Below are 17,709 nucleotides of genomic sequence, written 5' to 3'. Positions count from 1 at the left end.
ACTTTTTAAGTCTTTAGATAAGAGAATCCCTTTCCTTATGAAGTTTATTATGCCAGGGAGATTAAAACGTATATTAAAACAGTAGTAATATACTACAAGACAGAAAATGTTAAATGTTCTAAGCAAGCCGAAGGACCAAAGTGATTACTTTTAAATGAAAGCATCAGGGAAGACTTAATGGAAGAAATGGCATTTATGCTGGACACTGATGGAATGAAAAGCATTCCAAGACAAGGAGATAGTTAAGCAGAGATTTAGTTGATAGGGGAAGAGGGTGGGGCATAGGAGGAGGGAATGGGTTATGAAGGAGAGAAATGATAAATTCACCTAGTGTGAAGGAGAATATTAGATGATACAGTTTGAGACCACTTCATGGAGATCAGCTAAGAATTATAAGTAAACATGGGATACCTGGGTGGATCAGTCAGTTAAGGGTTCGACTCTTGATTTTGGATCAGGTCATGATCTCAGGGTTCTGGGATTGAGTCTGCTGGAAATTCTGTCTCCCATCTACCTCTCCCTCTGCCCCTCCCCTCACTCGAGTCCGTGCTCTTTCTCTCCCTGTCTCTCAAATAAATCTTTTTAAAAAACAGAAGTAGAAGTAAAACCTGTTTATTGTTGTGAAGCACTACATCAATATAAATAATATGGTGTATGTGATAGTAGTTGTTCTTTCTAAGAAAAACCTCAATCATTTGTGTGTGAAGTTTTTTCTTTTATTTTCAAGATGAATGCGATGATAATTATCATCACTAAATAATAAGAAAAAATAACCTTCATTCTTTTTATGAGTGCATTGAAAAGTTTTTTTAATTCAGGGACAAATTGAGGTTTTGTTTTCTTTTGTAAACATAAACTGTTTTGTGAGACAGTCTAATTTTTTTTAATGTGTGTGGTTTATGCATTTAGTGTGGTGCGTTATGTTCTCTCCCCTCAGAACTCTTCCTTTGTTTGATCTTTGTGTGTGTATGAGAGGAGGCAGGGTAAATATAAAGCCAGCTGTCTATCTTTATTTATCTCCCAGCGGGTACTTAAAAGATAAGAGTGTTGAGAGATGAGAGAGAAGTACAGCAGTAGTAATGCATGTACAAGCACGATTCTTTTTTCATTCATATAAAAAAATAATGTGTGTAATTGCTGTAGTTTCCCAAGGGGATATGACCTTTTTAATAATTTGTCTGAAATTCACATATTTCAGATATTTAGTTTCTTGAAGTTGAAAAATTACCTGATTCAGATTTTTAAAAACTTGTTCTCTTATAGATTTCTAGTAACCTTTACTCAATTTGATACAATAACAATATATTATATTTCATTTTTTGGTTTGCTAAAGATATGAATTTGGCCATTTAAAGTACATAAAAACGTGTGAAATAGTAAAAATATTAATTGTACCCTAATAGTAAAAGTATTAATTGTTTCTTTTTTTTTTTTTAATTGTTTCAATCTCTTTGGAGGATAATTTGGTAATGGATATAAAATTTTAAATACAATCACTTTGGTTAAGCAGTTTTATTTCTAGAAATTTATTTTACAGACATACTTGTATATGGGTGCAAGGACATACATGAGACAAGTGTATTCACTACCATTTTGTTTATAGTAACAAAATCTTAGAAACCACTCAAATTTCCATCAGTTGAGAATTGTTTAAAAAACTAAATGATGTTAGCTCAGTGCAATGAAATGTCATGAAGATTAAAGCGAATGAGTATAGGACTTCGGAGAATGGTTTGGTTGTATCTACCAAAACCGAACATGTACTATACTGGGTTGTTTCTACCCATTAATATGTACTGTGCTGCTGTGAATATGCAGATTCTTGGCTTTGTTTGGGTACCTGGTTTCAGATCTTTTGGATATATACCTAGGAGTGGAATCATTCAGTTATGTGATAATTCTGTGTTTAATCTTCAAAAATTGTTTTCCATAGAGGCTATACAATTTTTCATTTTCATCAGCAATTTATGAGGACTCCATTTTCTTTACACCCTTACCAACATTCGTGGTTTTCCATTTTATTTGTTTACTTTTTAATTATAGCCATCCTAGTGGGTATGAAGTGGTATCTTGTTAATGTTTTCATTTGCATTTCCCTAATGACTCATGGTATTGAGCATCTTTTTATGTGCTTATTGGCCATTTGTGTATTTTCTTTGGAATGGCTGTCCAAGTCCTTTGCTCGTTATTTGAGTTGTCTTCTTAATGTTAAGTTACAAGAGTTCTTTATATATTCTGGGTACTAGACCCTTACCAAGATACATGATTTGCAAATATTTTCTCTCATAGTATAGATTGTTTTTTGCTTTCTTCATTACATCCCTTGATGCACAAAAGTTTTTAATTTTTTTTAATGATTTTATTTATTCATGAGAGGCAGAGACATAGGCAGAGGGAGAAGCCAGCTCCCTGTGGGGACCCTGATCTGGGACTCCATCCCAGGACCCTGAGATCATGCCCTGAACTGAAGGCAGATGCTCAACCAGGAGCCACCCAGCCATTCCAAGTTTATAATTTTGATAAAGCCTGATTTCTCTATTTTTTTTCTTTCTTTGAGCTAATTTTTGTACCTGGTGTGAGATAGGGATTCAACTTCATTCTTTTGCATGTGGCTATCTAGTTGTCCCAGCACCATTTGTTGAAGAAAATATTTTTTTCCATTGAATGGTCTTGGCATTCTTGTTGAAAACCAACCAGCCATTGATATATAGATTTATTTCTAAACTCCCAATTCCATTCCATTTGTCTGTATGTCTGTTTTTTGTTTGTTTGTTTGTTTTTGTTTTTTTTGTATGTCTGTTTTAATGCCAATACCACACTGCTTTATACTAAATTTAGAAACCACAAAATGGTGAGACCTCTAACTTTGTTCCTCTTTTTCAGTAATGTTTTGGCTGTCTGGGGCCTCTTGTAATTCCATGTGAATTTGAGGATCAATTTTTCATTTCTGCAAAACAAAGGTGATTGGAATTTTGATAGGGATTGTAATAAATCTGCAAAACACTTTGTTGCCATCTTAATATCAAGTCTTGTAAATCCATGAACATGGGATTTCTTTCAGCAATATTTTGTAGTTTTTAATGAATAAGTCTTTCACTTTCTTAAGTAAATTAATTCTTAGGTGTTTTATTCCTTTAGGTGCTATTGTAATTGAAATTGTTTTCTTAATTTCATTTCAGAGTGTTCATTGCAGGTATATACAGAGACAACTGAATTTCATGTGTTGATTTTGTACTCTGCAATTTGGCTGAATTTATTAGCTCTAGTGGTTTTATTGTGTATTCTTTGGGCCTTAGGCGTATTATTTTTGTTTCCTGATTGTTATATCTATGGTTTTTGCTTAGGAATCAGGATGTGAAACCATACATAGTTTCTTATTTACAATTTGCTAATTAATCTTGCTATCATACTTGATCCTTTGTGGTCTCTTCTTCAATTAACAGCTGCAATAGCCCTTTAAAGTTATTACTTGGTCATGCCACTTATGTGTAAAACCTTTCATTGGCTTTATACATTGGAGTAAATGTTTAAGTCTTGACAAAATACTATAAAATCCTGTCTGATTTTCCTATGGCTTTTTAGCACTTTACTTCTCATTTATTTCAATTATAGTGGCCTTGGTCTTCTTTCTGTTCCTGGAGCATCGGCCTCATACCTATCTTAGGGCCTTTTGTACTTATCTATTTGGAGCCATATTTTTCTGTATATTCACAGGATTCATTCTCTTTTTACTTAGGATCTCTGCAAATGTCGGAACATCTGGGTGGTGCAGTTGATTAAATGTCCACCTCTTGGTTTCGCCCCAGGTCCTGATCTCAGGGTTGTGGGATCAACCCCAATGTTGGGTTCTGCGCTTAACACAGAGCCTGCTTAAGACTGTCTCTCCTCACTCTGTCCCCCTCCCTCTCTAAAATAAGTAATTACATGTTTTTTATTTTGTTTTTTTTAAAAAAGGATCTCTACAAATGTCATCTACTGACAATCTTCTTAACCACCATACCTAAAATAGCACCTAATATCATCATTATTCATTTCCTTTCCCTCCTTTTTTTTTTTTTCCCTTTAAAACCCTTTTGTAGGGCACCTGGGTGGCTCAGTGTTTGAGCATCTGCCTTTGGCTCAGGGTGTGATCCTGGGGTCCTGGGATCGCATCTCTCGTACCTGTGGGGAGCCTGCTTTTTCCACTGCCTATGTCTCTGCCTCTCTCTCTCTGTATCTCCTGAATAAATAAATAAAATCTTTAAAACAAACAAAAACACCTTTTGTTATCTGATATTATACAGAAAAAAGTTTCCAGAAGACAGGTATTTTTTTCTGTTGTTTATTACTGAATCTCCAGCTCTTTGAGTGGTGTTAGATATATTAGGCATCTAATAAATATTTGTCAAATTAATGGAAAAAACGAGGTTTCTTCAAGTGAAAGGAAAAAGAAACTGATACACTCTGAATATTCATCATTGTCTTAGTCATGTAATATACGTTGATCATATTTATCTTCTTAACAAATTCATGAGAATAGATATTCTCCCCATTGACCAACAAGGAAATGAAGATGTGGAAAAATAAAATAATTTGCCCTAAAGTAAGTAAATTTGAAGTCTGGTCTACAGTATTTAACTCCAAAGCAAAGGCTTTTACTCCCCTGTTATTTTTAAATTATTAAGTAGGGGGGATCCCTGGGTGGCCCAGGGCACGATCCTGGAGTCCCGGGATCAAGTCCCACGTCGGGCTCCTGGCATGGAGCCTGCTTCTCCCTCCTCCTGTGTCTCTGCCTCTCTCTCTCTCTGTGTCTATCATGAATAAATAAATAAATAAATTAATTAATTAATAAATAATAAATTTCATCTATCATAAATAAATAAATTTATTTTTAAAAAATAAACTATTAAGTAGGCTACGTACTATAGAGAATACAAAGATAACTAAAATAGTTATTTAAATTAAATATAAGATAGTATATAAATTTCAAATGAGTCTAATAAATAATTTTATAGTTATTTAGAAAACTGAGAAATCATCAGTCAAATTGAAATGTTTGGCACATAGTAGGCTCAAAATGGAACACTGATTCAATAAATTTATGAACAGGTGAGGATTTGGCTCATACATATTAAGTAGAATTTGAATTGGTAGAGTAAGGCCATTTTAGATACAGGTGACAACATAAGCAAATGTGAAAAGCAAACTTGTGAAAAGGCTGATAAAATTCATCAGGAGGTAAGAATTAATGTTTAGGAACATTGTGAGATAAGTTTGGGGAAAGTGAGTTGGACATCATATTGTGATGAGGAACTTGAATTCCAAGGCTAAGGTGTTTAAACATTAAAGTTATTGAAGAGCTATAAAGTAATAGTGGTACTGAATATTTATATAGGCATAGGGACAATAGAATGTAATGGTTAAGAGTGTGGGCTTTGGAGCAAAAAACTGTCTGAGTTAAAATTGTGGCTCTGCCCTCTACTAGCTTGGTAATCCTGAGCAAATTATTCAGCCTCTCTGTGCTCTAATTTCCTCACCAATCAAATGGAGATAATAGCTTTTAAGGCACAGGACCATTGTGAGGATTAAATGAATTATTATATGCAAAACTAGAGAACAATCCTTAGCCACATAGTAAGTATTCTGTAAATATTAACATTACAGTTTTCACTTTTGTTTTCACTTGCTTTCATGTTTACTGTGTCTTTTAATTTTCACATCAACTCTGTAAGGTAGGTATTATTGTAACCAATTTAATGACAGAACAAAGCCAAGGAAGTTATATCATGGTAGAAATCCTTAGCTGACAGACCTGATCATTTGGTTCTAAACAATTTCACTGTGATTCTTTGTAATCTAAGAAACTAATGGAACAATGGACTAATGTGCCAAAAGGCAAGTTTTAGGAAAACTATTCTAGTGAAAATTCGCAAAATGAAATGAAAAAGAGAAAGAAACTGGAAGCAAGTTTGTCATGCTCTTTCAATGATCTAGGCTTAGGTTTTATTTATAAAAACTTTTTATGCCAGGGACTGTGTCATTGAGGATTAAAGAGTAAAGACAATTAAAGGAGACATTTTGAATTTTCTAACTAACCAATTAATTGATACTTTTTCAGCTGTATTTAAACTTGAAACAGATAGAAGTATATGGCCCTTGATAAGAATCTATCGGGGTGGCTTTCTTCTGATTGAATTCCTTTTTCTACTGGGCATCAACACATATGGTTGGAGACAGGCTGGAGTGAATCATGTGCTCATCTTTGAACTTAATCCGAGAAGCAATTTGTCTCATCAACATCTTTTTGAGGTAATCAAAGCAAGACATAAAGTCCCATGAATTTAGTTCACATAAGCTATATAGCTGGTTTAGTGGGTACTGAAATCCATCTTCTCCTTGAAGATTATTGACATAATATCTAAACATTTATCTAACCTTAGTTTTATTAAAGATATTTCTGAGTAATGGTTAAAAAAAATATATCAATTTTTCTCTTTTCTTGTCTTTACCATTCTTTATCAGATTGCTGGATTCCTTGGGATATTGTGGTGCCTGAGCCTTCTGGCATGCTTCTTTGCTCCAATTAGTGTCATCCCCACATATGTATATCCACTTGTTCTTTATGGATTTATGGTTTTCTTTCTTATCAACCCCACCAAAACTTTCTATTATAAGTCCCGGTTTTGGCTGCTTAAACTGCTGGTAAGTCCAGAAATTTGTCTATCATTTTTAGAGTGGTGTATTGGTCATTGACTTCCTCCAGGAGGAAACCAAGTCTGCTGTATTGCACAACTCCAGAAGGCATGGTTCACTTTATAGTCTATGTGAATGGTGCTCTAGAGCCAGGGGCAAAGAATATAGTGTAATTGGTACACCTTATATTGTACAGTACAGTCACCCTGGGAAAAATACTCACGCATTTTTTCCTCCTAAAATGGAATATGAAGTGTCCAATAGTGAAATGATTTTGCAAATTAATAATAAATTCGTGAACAATTTAAGTACTTTTTACAAATTATTTAACCAGCTATGATAACATGTAGAACTCTATGAATTTCTTTTTCTTTTTTTTTTAAGAGGTGGTGAAACTATTCTTTTCCTGTAAATTGATAGTCAGCTATTTTGATTTTACAAAAGATTAGTTCTCTAAAATCAGCAAGAATATCTTACCAGAAAGCTTTAACTTGAGAAGCTGACTTGGATAATAATAAATTTATTTATAATAAATTCCATTTCTTCTTCTACTTTACCTATTTCTTAATGATCTCAAAATCCTGCAGTCTCAACATTAGGATATAGAATTTCTTGGAAAAATAGTAGCTGCATTTTTTTTGTGATAGTGTAAGATAGCATGGGGAGGGGACTTCTGCTTACTCCTAAATTAAACCAGCTCTATTTTCAAAATTAATCAAGAATGCTCTTCTGTAATTATTTCTTGGGTTATGAATTACAACTAATAATAAAGTGAAGATTAGTGATTCAATTGACTAGTCTCTTTACATACTTTTAGAATTCTTGTAATTACTATCTTACCTTTTTTTCTACCTTAGGAAGTATACTACCATGAAAACTGTAGTTTTAATTTCTTTTTTCCTTTTGTATGGCCCTTAAGTTTAGCAGAATGTTTTTGTTCTTAGCAATACATTTTCTGTATCTAGCATTGCTTAAATTTTTATCTGAAGACATGTAATACGGCTTTCCTATTAAAAAGCAGTAAGCACACAGCAAGTAAAAAGCCACTTATGTTCTAGTACAGGTTAAGTATTCATAGCAATCAGGAAAAGAAAATGGCCCAGATTTCTTTGATCTTTTTTCCCGCAAAGCTGATTATTATTTATTTGTATTTCTTATTTCCTCCAGTAGGATTTTTATCACAAATTGAGAATATCCCTCTTTTCCTCCATCATTAAGTATTAATAATTAAAAGAGCAAATCATTTCCATTAAGTATAGCACCACTAGCCTAACTTTGGGTCTAAATGTAGAACTTAGATGTGCAATAGTATTTTGAAAAAAAAAAGTATGCAGTCACCTTTTATACATTTTGTCATCATTTAGAAAACATGCTTTTTAGAGGATTTTTTTTTAAGACACAAGAAAAATTTGAAGTTTTTTTAAAATTTAAACTAAAACTAAATCATATCCAGTTAGTACAATATTAGATTACCTTTTTATTTTGAGATTGTCATTTTATTGCTAGAATTTGTGGAGTTTTAAAACTTGCATAAAAATGTGGTATTCTTATTACAAGGAAATAACCTTAAGATTATAAATATATAAGATTATAAATACCTATTGTCTCTTGCTTCCATTATTGTGAAATCTCTATAAAGTTGTTTTGAAACATAGTTTGAAGGACTCAGAAAACTCAGATGTTAATATGACTGTATTGCAATAACAGAATATTATCATTGTGTACATTGTGTTAAGTGAACATTTCCCCAATGCATCCTTCTCTGTTTAAATAGTAAGCTATGATTCATGCATGACCAGTTAGTCTTATTAGCAGAATGATTCCCCATTCAGTAGACATTTATCAATGCATCTGCTATGTGTTAGTAAATGAGGACTTACTGATGGAGTAGGTTGACAGTGATGATATAATAAGGAACAAGAGAATAGTAAAATGTACCATCAGAAGCAGTGCAGTGCAGAAAGAAGCATTGTGGTTTGTTATATTTGTAATAACAATTGTATACAGGAAAAATGTTGCTTATAGAGCATTTTAATATTAATTGACCAGTAGGTCTTACTGAGAAAACTTAACCTGAGACTTCTTTCTAGTGAATTAACAAAAATATTTCCACCCTAGTTATGTTTCTCTGATACAGCTTTTTAAAAAGTTTCATTATAAAGTAAAGGTACATTTCCTTCTTTTTTTTCTTTAATTTTTAGTGAAAAAGAACAAATCACCTGACCATAGTGGTAGGCACTGGATGACACTTATATCCATATTTAAATTCAAATTTATGTAATTTACATGCCATACACCTCCCCAAAAAAAGCTTTAAAAATTTATTATAAATTTATTTATTTTGATACTTACATGTCAAATTAGTAGTTTGTTTGCATTAATGATATAGCTTTTCTCTCTGGCTTATTGAAAGAGCAAGAGAATGATCAAGAAACTGAGCCATGGCCTCAAAATATATCAGCTCCAGAAAACACCGCAAAACCTTTACTATGCCCTGCAGATATCTGGTCTAACTTCCAAAGCCACAACCCAATTCCTTTCATAGATAGTTGATATCCAGGATGAATTCATAATATAGCCATTTATCTCCCTCAAATAATAAAGAGAAATGTTTACAGAACAAATAGAATCAGCCAAGTCTGAGGGGAAAGAACCATTAGTCTCCCATGCTGAATATGTCTGTTAAATGAATATAGCTAGGTGGCAAGAGAGCTGTAGATTTAGACTTATTTTCTTAAAACTGCTGCTCAGTGAGAATTCTTTGTTTTAGGAGTTCATTTTTGCCTGTTTAAGATAGAAAGGATCTGACAGGGTGAGGATTAAAGCTGCCTTCATTCCATCTTCACTTTCCTCAGGGCCTCTCAAGGCATTCTGCACAATTGGAGCCTGTTTCTGATGATTACATTAGTATCTAAGTTTTCCTCTCTGCAATGCCAGATTTCACTTTGCAGTGCAAAACAGTCTTCCACAGAATAGGTCAGGATGAGTTTGTTGTAGGTCTTCTGTAAAATGGGGATATGAATAGTACCAGGCTCATAAAATGGATTATGAAAAATACATTATGAGAAAAATATACAGCACAGATCAATGCTCAGTACTTTTAATATGAATTCATTTAACATCATTTTTATAACAGTGGGATATGGACTGATTTTTGTGGCATAATTTCAAGACAAATACCATTATTACCATGGCATTAGTGAAATGAAAGTGACTTTGGTTAGAGAATAGGCAGGCATGCTTCAGGTGATGTACCACCCTTCCTTTCCTATCTCTTGTAGGCAAAAGCTTTGTATTCAGTTAGTGAGATGGGAGGAGATTCCAGAAATTATCATAGCACATGAGTCTCTAGCAAAATTTACCCTAGAGCCTAACACTAGACATCCTCTCTGTGCTTCTACCTTCTGCCACCCTCTGCTTTCAGCTTCAACTCTTCCCACCCTCTCTGCTTTCTATTTTCTAACTATAGCTATGTCTGCCTTCTTTACCCTGCTTTAATTTCCTTTCTTGGTTATCTATTCAACTCATTCCCTTCACTACTAATTCTCAACCTAGTCACTGTTGCCAGGTCCCGCCCTGTGTTTGTGATTGGTTTATTGGTTTTCATTTTATCAGCTAAAGTAATCATGCTGCATGATCAGACACAAATTAGAGAAATTTAATATGAATTTTCTTGTTTCTGTTTTTTTTTTTTTTTTTCTTTTTTCTTTCTCCCAGTTTCGAGTATTTACAGCCCCCTTCCATAAGGTAGGCTTTGCTGATTTCTGGCTGGCCGATCAGCTGAACAGCCTGTCAGTGATACTGATGGACCTGGAATATATGATCTGCTTCTACAGTTTTGAGCTCAAATGGGATGAAAGTGGGGGCCTGTTGCCAAATAATTCAGAAGGTAGGGTATGAATGTGCATCCATACCCTAAACTGCCAGTGTAAACCAAGAAATACTGGGAATGAGAAATTTAAGATCATGGTGAAAACTCATCCAATGATATTACAAACTTAATTAAATGTACTTGGCACTCTTTTAGCAGTCTCTTTATCTGATATAATTTGGCTCTTAAATTATATGCTATGATTTTAGCCATACATTTGCCAAGAGATTTGCAACTTACACTTAGAAGAATTCTAAATCTACAAAAAAAAAAAAAAAAAGTTCTAGTACATTGGTAGTTATATCACAAATGTTTTAGTGCCAGCAGTTTCCATCACAGTATTGCTTTATAATGAGCAAAAATACTGATTATTTAGGATTAGATCAGGTGCTTTGAGAAAGTTATTATAGATTCTTATTAGGGATTTTGTTTTCTGTTCTGGCTCTTTTTCTCACTCTTAGTGTATGCCAAAGGTTCAAGTTATTAAGGAATTTTGCCTTATTGACAAAGACCAAATTTAGACAGATTATGTAACCTCTGACTAACAAAAGTTAATGAAGCCAGTGACAACACATTTTCATCAATTGCCAGCAGACCACAATTGTATAGTAGCTTGATCGCACTATAATGCATTCTCAGAATTTGAAGAAAAATTGATTTACCAGCTCCATTCTTCTCATTTAAAAATGCATACTCTGCTCTTCATTAAAAAAGGGTGAAGATGGGGAGCATGTACAACCCATTGCCATATATTATGGCAGTTTTGGAGTTCATGAAATTGGCTAGAGTCATCAGTGATATTTATATGTTGTCTGGATATTTCAAATAATAAAACTAACTCTTTTTCCTTAGATTAGTGTACTCCTCCTCTAATTTTCCCAGTTCTATCACATTCCAATGAAAGTGATTCCAGAACAAGTAGTCAGAAATATGAGAGGACAGATTTTCCCTGTAGATTTACCCTATGTATTAACTTTCTTTCCTTGGCTTAGCTATCACTAAAAAGTTTGAGAATATAATTGTTACAAAGAAGAAAGTGATTCTGAAACCCAGGCTTCTTGTTTTGATGGACTTAGTAGTGGTTATAATATATAACAAAATAATGTGAACGGTTTTTTTTTTTAATTATAATTTTTTCTTCTTTGAAATCTTCACAGAACCGGAAATTTGCCACAAATATTCATATGGTGTGCGGGCCATTGTTCAGTGCATTCCTGCTTGGCTTCGATTCATCCAGTGCCTGCGCCGATACCGAGACACAAAAAGGGCCTTTCCTCATTTAGTTAATGCTGGGAAATACTCCACGACTTTCTTCACAGTGACATTTGCAGCCCTTTACAGCACTCACAAAGGTATTCTATGATTGACTGTGAAGAGATTTTCAAAGCCCAAGGACTTCCCACTACTTAAGTCTGTTTCTTACTCTGGTTACTTTTCCAATTGTCATGCTCTTTTTCTCCATTGAAGTTTTAGTCCCCTCACTTATACTACTTTGTTCTTGAATACAATTTTAGTTTCATTCCACTGTTTACTAACAAGTACCATTAGAAAGAGTCAAAGTCATCCAGAATAGGAAGGATTTGTGATAATGTGTGAAATCCTGAATTATGTTTAATGTGCTCAGTCTTAGACACCTTGGGCTTTCATTTGGTTTTTTAGACTTCTTGTTCATTAATGAGGTTGGGAAATGCTAGGTGAAAAAGATTCCCTCAGGCAATCATGTATATTTTTAATCGCTTTCCTTCACCAAGTAGTAAGGATTGTTTCCAGCCCATTTAACTGCAAATTGAGTTCTCTGATCTCTCTAGTTTCTTATCTCCATAGCAACCAGTTATTACTTGAGACTGCTCTTCTGTTGGGAGGAGAAAAAAGCTTTTAGGTTCTGAGCCACATGCAGTCGGGCCTTTTGAATTTTTAACCTTTTTCCAAGAACTGTCAATCAAAGATCTCATTTTCTTTTACTAAAATACATTCTATCTTTGTCTGTGTAAATCAGTATCAGCCCACACCTTAGAGGCTGCACTTTTGTCTGTGGGTGGTAAAGTAATGTTACTTACTGAAATTATTATAATTATTTTTAAATACTTAAGTAAATTTTTTTCAGTGACTTTTTTTTTAATAGAAACACTGTAATTTTGGAACCTTAGCTAGTAGCTCTTGGTTACTTGTCTAAAGTATGTGTGATGGTCTTGAAAGACTAGGGCTGTGGTATTTTGGGGGCTTGCCGTTTGGTCCAGTAGAACACTTTGTAACATAACTTCCACTTTTTGCAGTAGATTCTGCAATTACAGTAATACTGATAATGCAGCCAATAATTTTATCACTTTGTAGGTACTCTTGTTAAATGATTTAAATTAACTAAGTGCCTCAGTGAAAGAAACACATCCTCAAAGCTCCCATAATTTTAATTCTTGCTAAGGAAAGGTATTCTTTAGTCTGGGCGTGCATCATGATTTACAAGGTTGTTACTAGAGAATTTATAAGTCAGGCAACTGATTCGATACCTGGTACCCTATGTCTTTCTCCCATCTTGAGTAACAATGTTTTTTTTGGTTGAATATTTTAGGATATAACTTATCTTTAACCATACTGATACTATTCACTATGAAGCTGAAAATCTGAATTCCTCAAATTTGCATCCAGCTTCATATTTAGTAACCTAAAGCTGGAAGCATGATTTGGATAGTATTGTGATCTTAAGACCTTTTTTTAATCATGTATTCTTCAAAGAAATTTTTAAACTATATTATTATTTTACCACTTTTATTAAACTATTATTTAAACTACATTGACTTTATTTTTTACATTGACATTTTTAAGTTTATATCTGAAATTTTTCATCTTAAGGTTAAATAATTTTTTAAATGTAGTTTACAGTGTAATTTAAATAATATTTTATTTTTTAGATTTTAAAAGCTATGTTTATTTGAGAAGGTGGGGAGAGTGAGAGGGAGAGTGAGTCTCAAGCCAATTGCACTGAGCACAGAGCCAGACAAGGCTGGATCTCACAACCCTGAGATCGTAACCTGTGCCAAAACTGAATTGGACACTTAACTGAATGAACCACCCGGGTGCCCCTTAAATATTCACGTTTTATTATTTTTTTTAAGATTTTATTTATTTGGAATGCCTATGTGGCTCAGTGGTTGAGCACCTGCCTTCAGCCCAGGGCGTGATCCTGGGAGTCCTGGGATTGACTCCCACATCAGGCTCACTTCATAGAGCCTGCTTCTCTCTCTGCCTCTCTATCTCTGTGTCTCTCATGAATAAATAAATAAAATCTTTCAAAATATATTTTTTATTTATTTGATGGGACACCTGGGTGGCTCAGTGGTCCTGGAGTCCTGGGATCGAGTCCCACATCAGGCTCCCTTCATGGAGCCTGCTTCTCTCTCTGTGTCTGTCATGAATAAATAAATAAAATATTTTATTTTATTTTATTTTATTTTTTTTTGGTGAATAAAATATTTTAAAAAATAAAATAAAATAATAAAGATATATTTTAAAAATATTTTATTTATTTGAGAGAGAGAGAGAGAGAGAACATGAGCAGGAGGAGGGGCAGAGGGAGAAGTAGACTCCTCACTGTGCAGGGGACCTGATGGGGAGGACTTGATCCCAGGACTCCAGGAACATGATGGGAGCCAAAGGCAGACCTCTTAACCAACTGAGCCACCCAGGCACCCCAAATATTCACATTTTAAAACTGCTGAAAGTTTCTACAAGACACCCCATAAATATTCACATTTTATTTCATTTTTTTGTATTTTTAAATTTTTATGCATTTATTAGAGAGAGGGAGGGTGAGAGATCATGTGAACAGTCAGGAGAGGCAGAGGGAGAGGGAGAAGCAAGCAGGGAGCCCTATGCGAGGCTCAGTCTCAGGACCCTGGGATCATGACCTGAGCTGAGGGCATCCTTAACTGAATGAGCCACCCAGGCATCCCAGATATTCACATTTTAAGACAAAACTGCTAAATAGGGCAGCCTGGGTGGTTCAGCAGTTTAGCGCTGCCTTTAGCCCAGGGCCTGATCCTGGAGACCCGGGATCAAGTCCCACGTCAGGCTCCCTGCATGGAGCCTGCTTCTCCCTCTGCCTGTGACTCTGCCTCTCTCTCTCTCTCTCTCTCTCTGCGTGTCTCTCATGAATAAATTAAATAAAAATCTTTAAAAAAAACTGTTAAATATTTCTATTAAGTGTGTCCAGGTAATCTAAATATAAAAGCACAATACTCATCATGATTTGTTTTTTTAAAAATGAAGCAACTTGGGGTGCCTATATTTGGTTGAGTGTCTGACTCTTCATTTCAGCTCAGGTTGTGATCTCAGGGTCGTGGAATCAAACCCTAAGTTGCACTCTGTGCTTAGGGTGGAGTCAGCTTGTCCTTCTTCTGCTCCTCCCCCTGCTCTTGCTCTCATGTTCTCTCTCTCAAATAAATGAACAAAATCTTTTTAAAAAAACGAAACAACTCTACAGTAGTCAAATTTTACATCTCTTTTCCATTGAACTTTTTTAAAATGTATTTTTATGTTTTGATTACTTTTGTTTGACCCATATGTATGTAAATTATTAATTTCCTGTTACTAGAAGATACTAAGAGACTTTTCTTTCTGTGTTGTAATTATCTATCATTACCCTAATTGTCATTTATAGCTGGTCAAAGTAACATTACAAATATATTACAAATTTTAATAATTATCACATAAACATTTCTTATTGAGATAAATTTATATTACTTATTCTTTTTTTTAAGATTTTATTTATTTATTCTTGGAGAGACACAGAGAGAGGCACAGACACAGGCAGAGGGAGAAGCAGGCTCCACGCAGGGAGCCTGACCTGGGACTGGATCCCGCGTCTCCAGGATCACACCCTGGGCCAAAGGAGGCACTAAACTGCTGAGCCACCGGGACTGCCCTATATTACTTATTCTATTCCATTTTTCAGTTTTTATATAAGTAAACTCTGAAAAACCTTGTTAAATAGCTATATACATGAGAATGCAAGTTTTATTGTTGCTGCGTCACTCAGATTTTAGGCAAATCCTCAGTTATACACTTAAAAAATTTGCATTGTAGTTAATCATCAGTAATTTATTTGTTCTTCCCGAATTTCCTTATTGGAAGCAAAGAGTTAAAAATAAACTGAAGAAAGTAAAGAATTAAACATAAACTAAATGAATAAAGGATTTAACTAGCTAACTAGTCACTAGAATCATTCACTTTCTTTGTTTATAGGGAGTATACCAAAAAGCTGGAGTAGGACCAGTTATAGGATGTTTCATTTGAGATGCTCCTTGTTTAACTCAACGTGCTCAGGAAACAATTAGGAAAATTAAGATATTGTTAATTTCATTACGCATTTGCCAGTGCAGTATTTTTTGATACTTTATCAAAGGTATTTTTGATACTTTTATGCTTTATCTTATGATATCTTTAAATGTTTTTCTTTTTCTTTTGAATCTTGAAATTGCAGATTACACTCATCCATTTTGTAGAGGATATCTGCATATATATCCCCTAACTAGAAAACAGCCAAATTAGAAAAAGTTTTGACTTAACATATTTATATACACCCCTTTGTAAACATCTCAATTCTAATTCTAAGGTAGATGGATGAATGGGTAGATAAATGCATAGACAGGCAGATAGAATAATTACACATTCAGTATTACTGAGAATATTTGTATATCAGTTGTGCTCAGCACTAAAAATAGAGCAGCAACAAACAACATACCATTCTTACTCTTAAAAATTTATAATCTAGTAGGGGAAATGGGTAAAAAGAGTAATTGGTTACACAACAATTGCAGTTGTCAATATGCTTAAAACTTCTGAACTGTATGCTTAGAAGTGGTTAAGATGGTAAATTTTACGCTATTTGTTTTTGACTACGAAAAAAAAGGTATTAGAATAGAGGGTAAAGAAGTAAGCAGGGTACCATAATAGCCTACAGATAGAACAAGTCCTAACCCAGCCCCCAGTAGAGACTTCCAGAGTTAGTAGTTAAACTATCTTATTGTCTATGTTAAGGAGAATTTCAGTTATCCCCTTATGTGCTTTGCCCAAGGCTATGTAATTTGTGAGTGGTGGAAGAGTTTCTGTTTCCCACTTTTGTTGATCTTCAGTCTAGGGCTTCCAGCTCCCTCTCCCCGTCAGACGGAACCACCCTTTTAAAGTAAAAATTATAGTATATATTGTTTACTTCCCAAATTTGTTTTAAGGATTAAATAAGGTGTAATGTGCGTAGAATCACATTATAAACCTTAACTTGCTACACAAATGGAATTTATCAGTAAATGAAATAGAATTTTCTTTGCTGTCTAGAGCTGGTATATGTGTGTCTTCTTTTATGGAAAATCTTTTTAAGAGAAGCCCTTATAATCCCTTGGGTGGGGGCGTTATGCTGGACAAGTATCAATTAAGAATGTGTTTGGCTTTTTGTTCATATAATACAGATGTTTACTCACTAAACTTGATTCATGTCCCACAGTCAAGTTTTTAAAAAGCAAGCATTTTTTAGAGGGACCATTGGTTATATATCTTAATCATATCTGTAAGATTTTTTAAAAACCACTTTGTATTGTTGATACATATTAAATATTTATATCATTAATTAATTTTTTCCAAAAAGCCTAAAACAGAGGGGGTGGGGGGATTGGAAAGACAACTCTCAGGGACAGTTGAGTGACGGTAGAATTTGGTTTCTGTTGTTGTGGACAGTGTTCCAAAAGAAAAAGTATCAGAAAGCATACACTTTAGAAATCATCCTTGAACCAAAAGAACAGATTTTGTATGTTTAATAGGGTAGATCTTTTTCTATTGAATTTGTAAGTGTTATGGTAAAAGATAAATTTTATGAGGAGAGGAAAGTGTAGGAGATGGTGAGGTAACCTTGTTTGGATTCAGGGATCTGAGTCTTTTCAGAGAACTAGCCTACAAGAGTTACCATAGTAACTGCATTATTGGGGGCATTTTCGAAATTGTTTCAAATGTTGTATCTTATGCTGTATGATTTATAGAATTGGAGGCACAAGGGTTACCTCTGTACCTAGAATCACTTTTTTAACAGTGAAGGAGGGGTTTAGACCCATTTTAGAGAGACTAATTATAGTATTTCAGCTAGTCCTTGCTTGTTATAGTAAGAAGGAAACACATTTTAAACA

The 17,709-nt window shown here is 34.2% G+C and overlaps 1 protein-coding gene across 2 annotated transcripts in view; it reads left to right on the top strand.

Moving 5' to 3' along the window:
- The window catches only part of XPR1 (xenotropic and polytropic retrovirus receptor 1), a 218,528-nt gene that overhangs the window by 154,308 nt on the left and 46,511 nt on the right, over positions 1-17,709 (top strand). For both annotated transcript variants that reach the window (XM_077902071.1, XM_077902072.1), the window contains 4 exons: positions 6,098-6,288; positions 6,502-6,681; positions 10,390-10,561; positions 11,701-11,895. In XM_077902071.1, coding sequence (XP_077758197.1) covers positions 6,098-6,288; positions 6,502-6,681; positions 10,390-10,561; positions 11,701-11,895 — 738 coding nt within the window. The remainder of the gene's footprint in view (positions 1-6,097; positions 6,289-6,501; positions 6,682-10,389; positions 10,562-11,700; positions 11,896-17,709) is intronic.

This window comes from Canis aureus, chromosome 6 (genome assembly GCF_053574225.1).
Source record: "Canis aureus isolate CA01 chromosome 6, VMU_Caureus_v.1.0, whole genome shotgun sequence".
Taxonomy (NCBI): Eukaryota; Metazoa; Chordata; class Mammalia; order Carnivora; family Canidae; genus Canis; species Canis aureus.
Note: the sequence above shows the minus strand (reverse complement) of the source record. Positions and strands in the feature narration are given on the sequence as shown.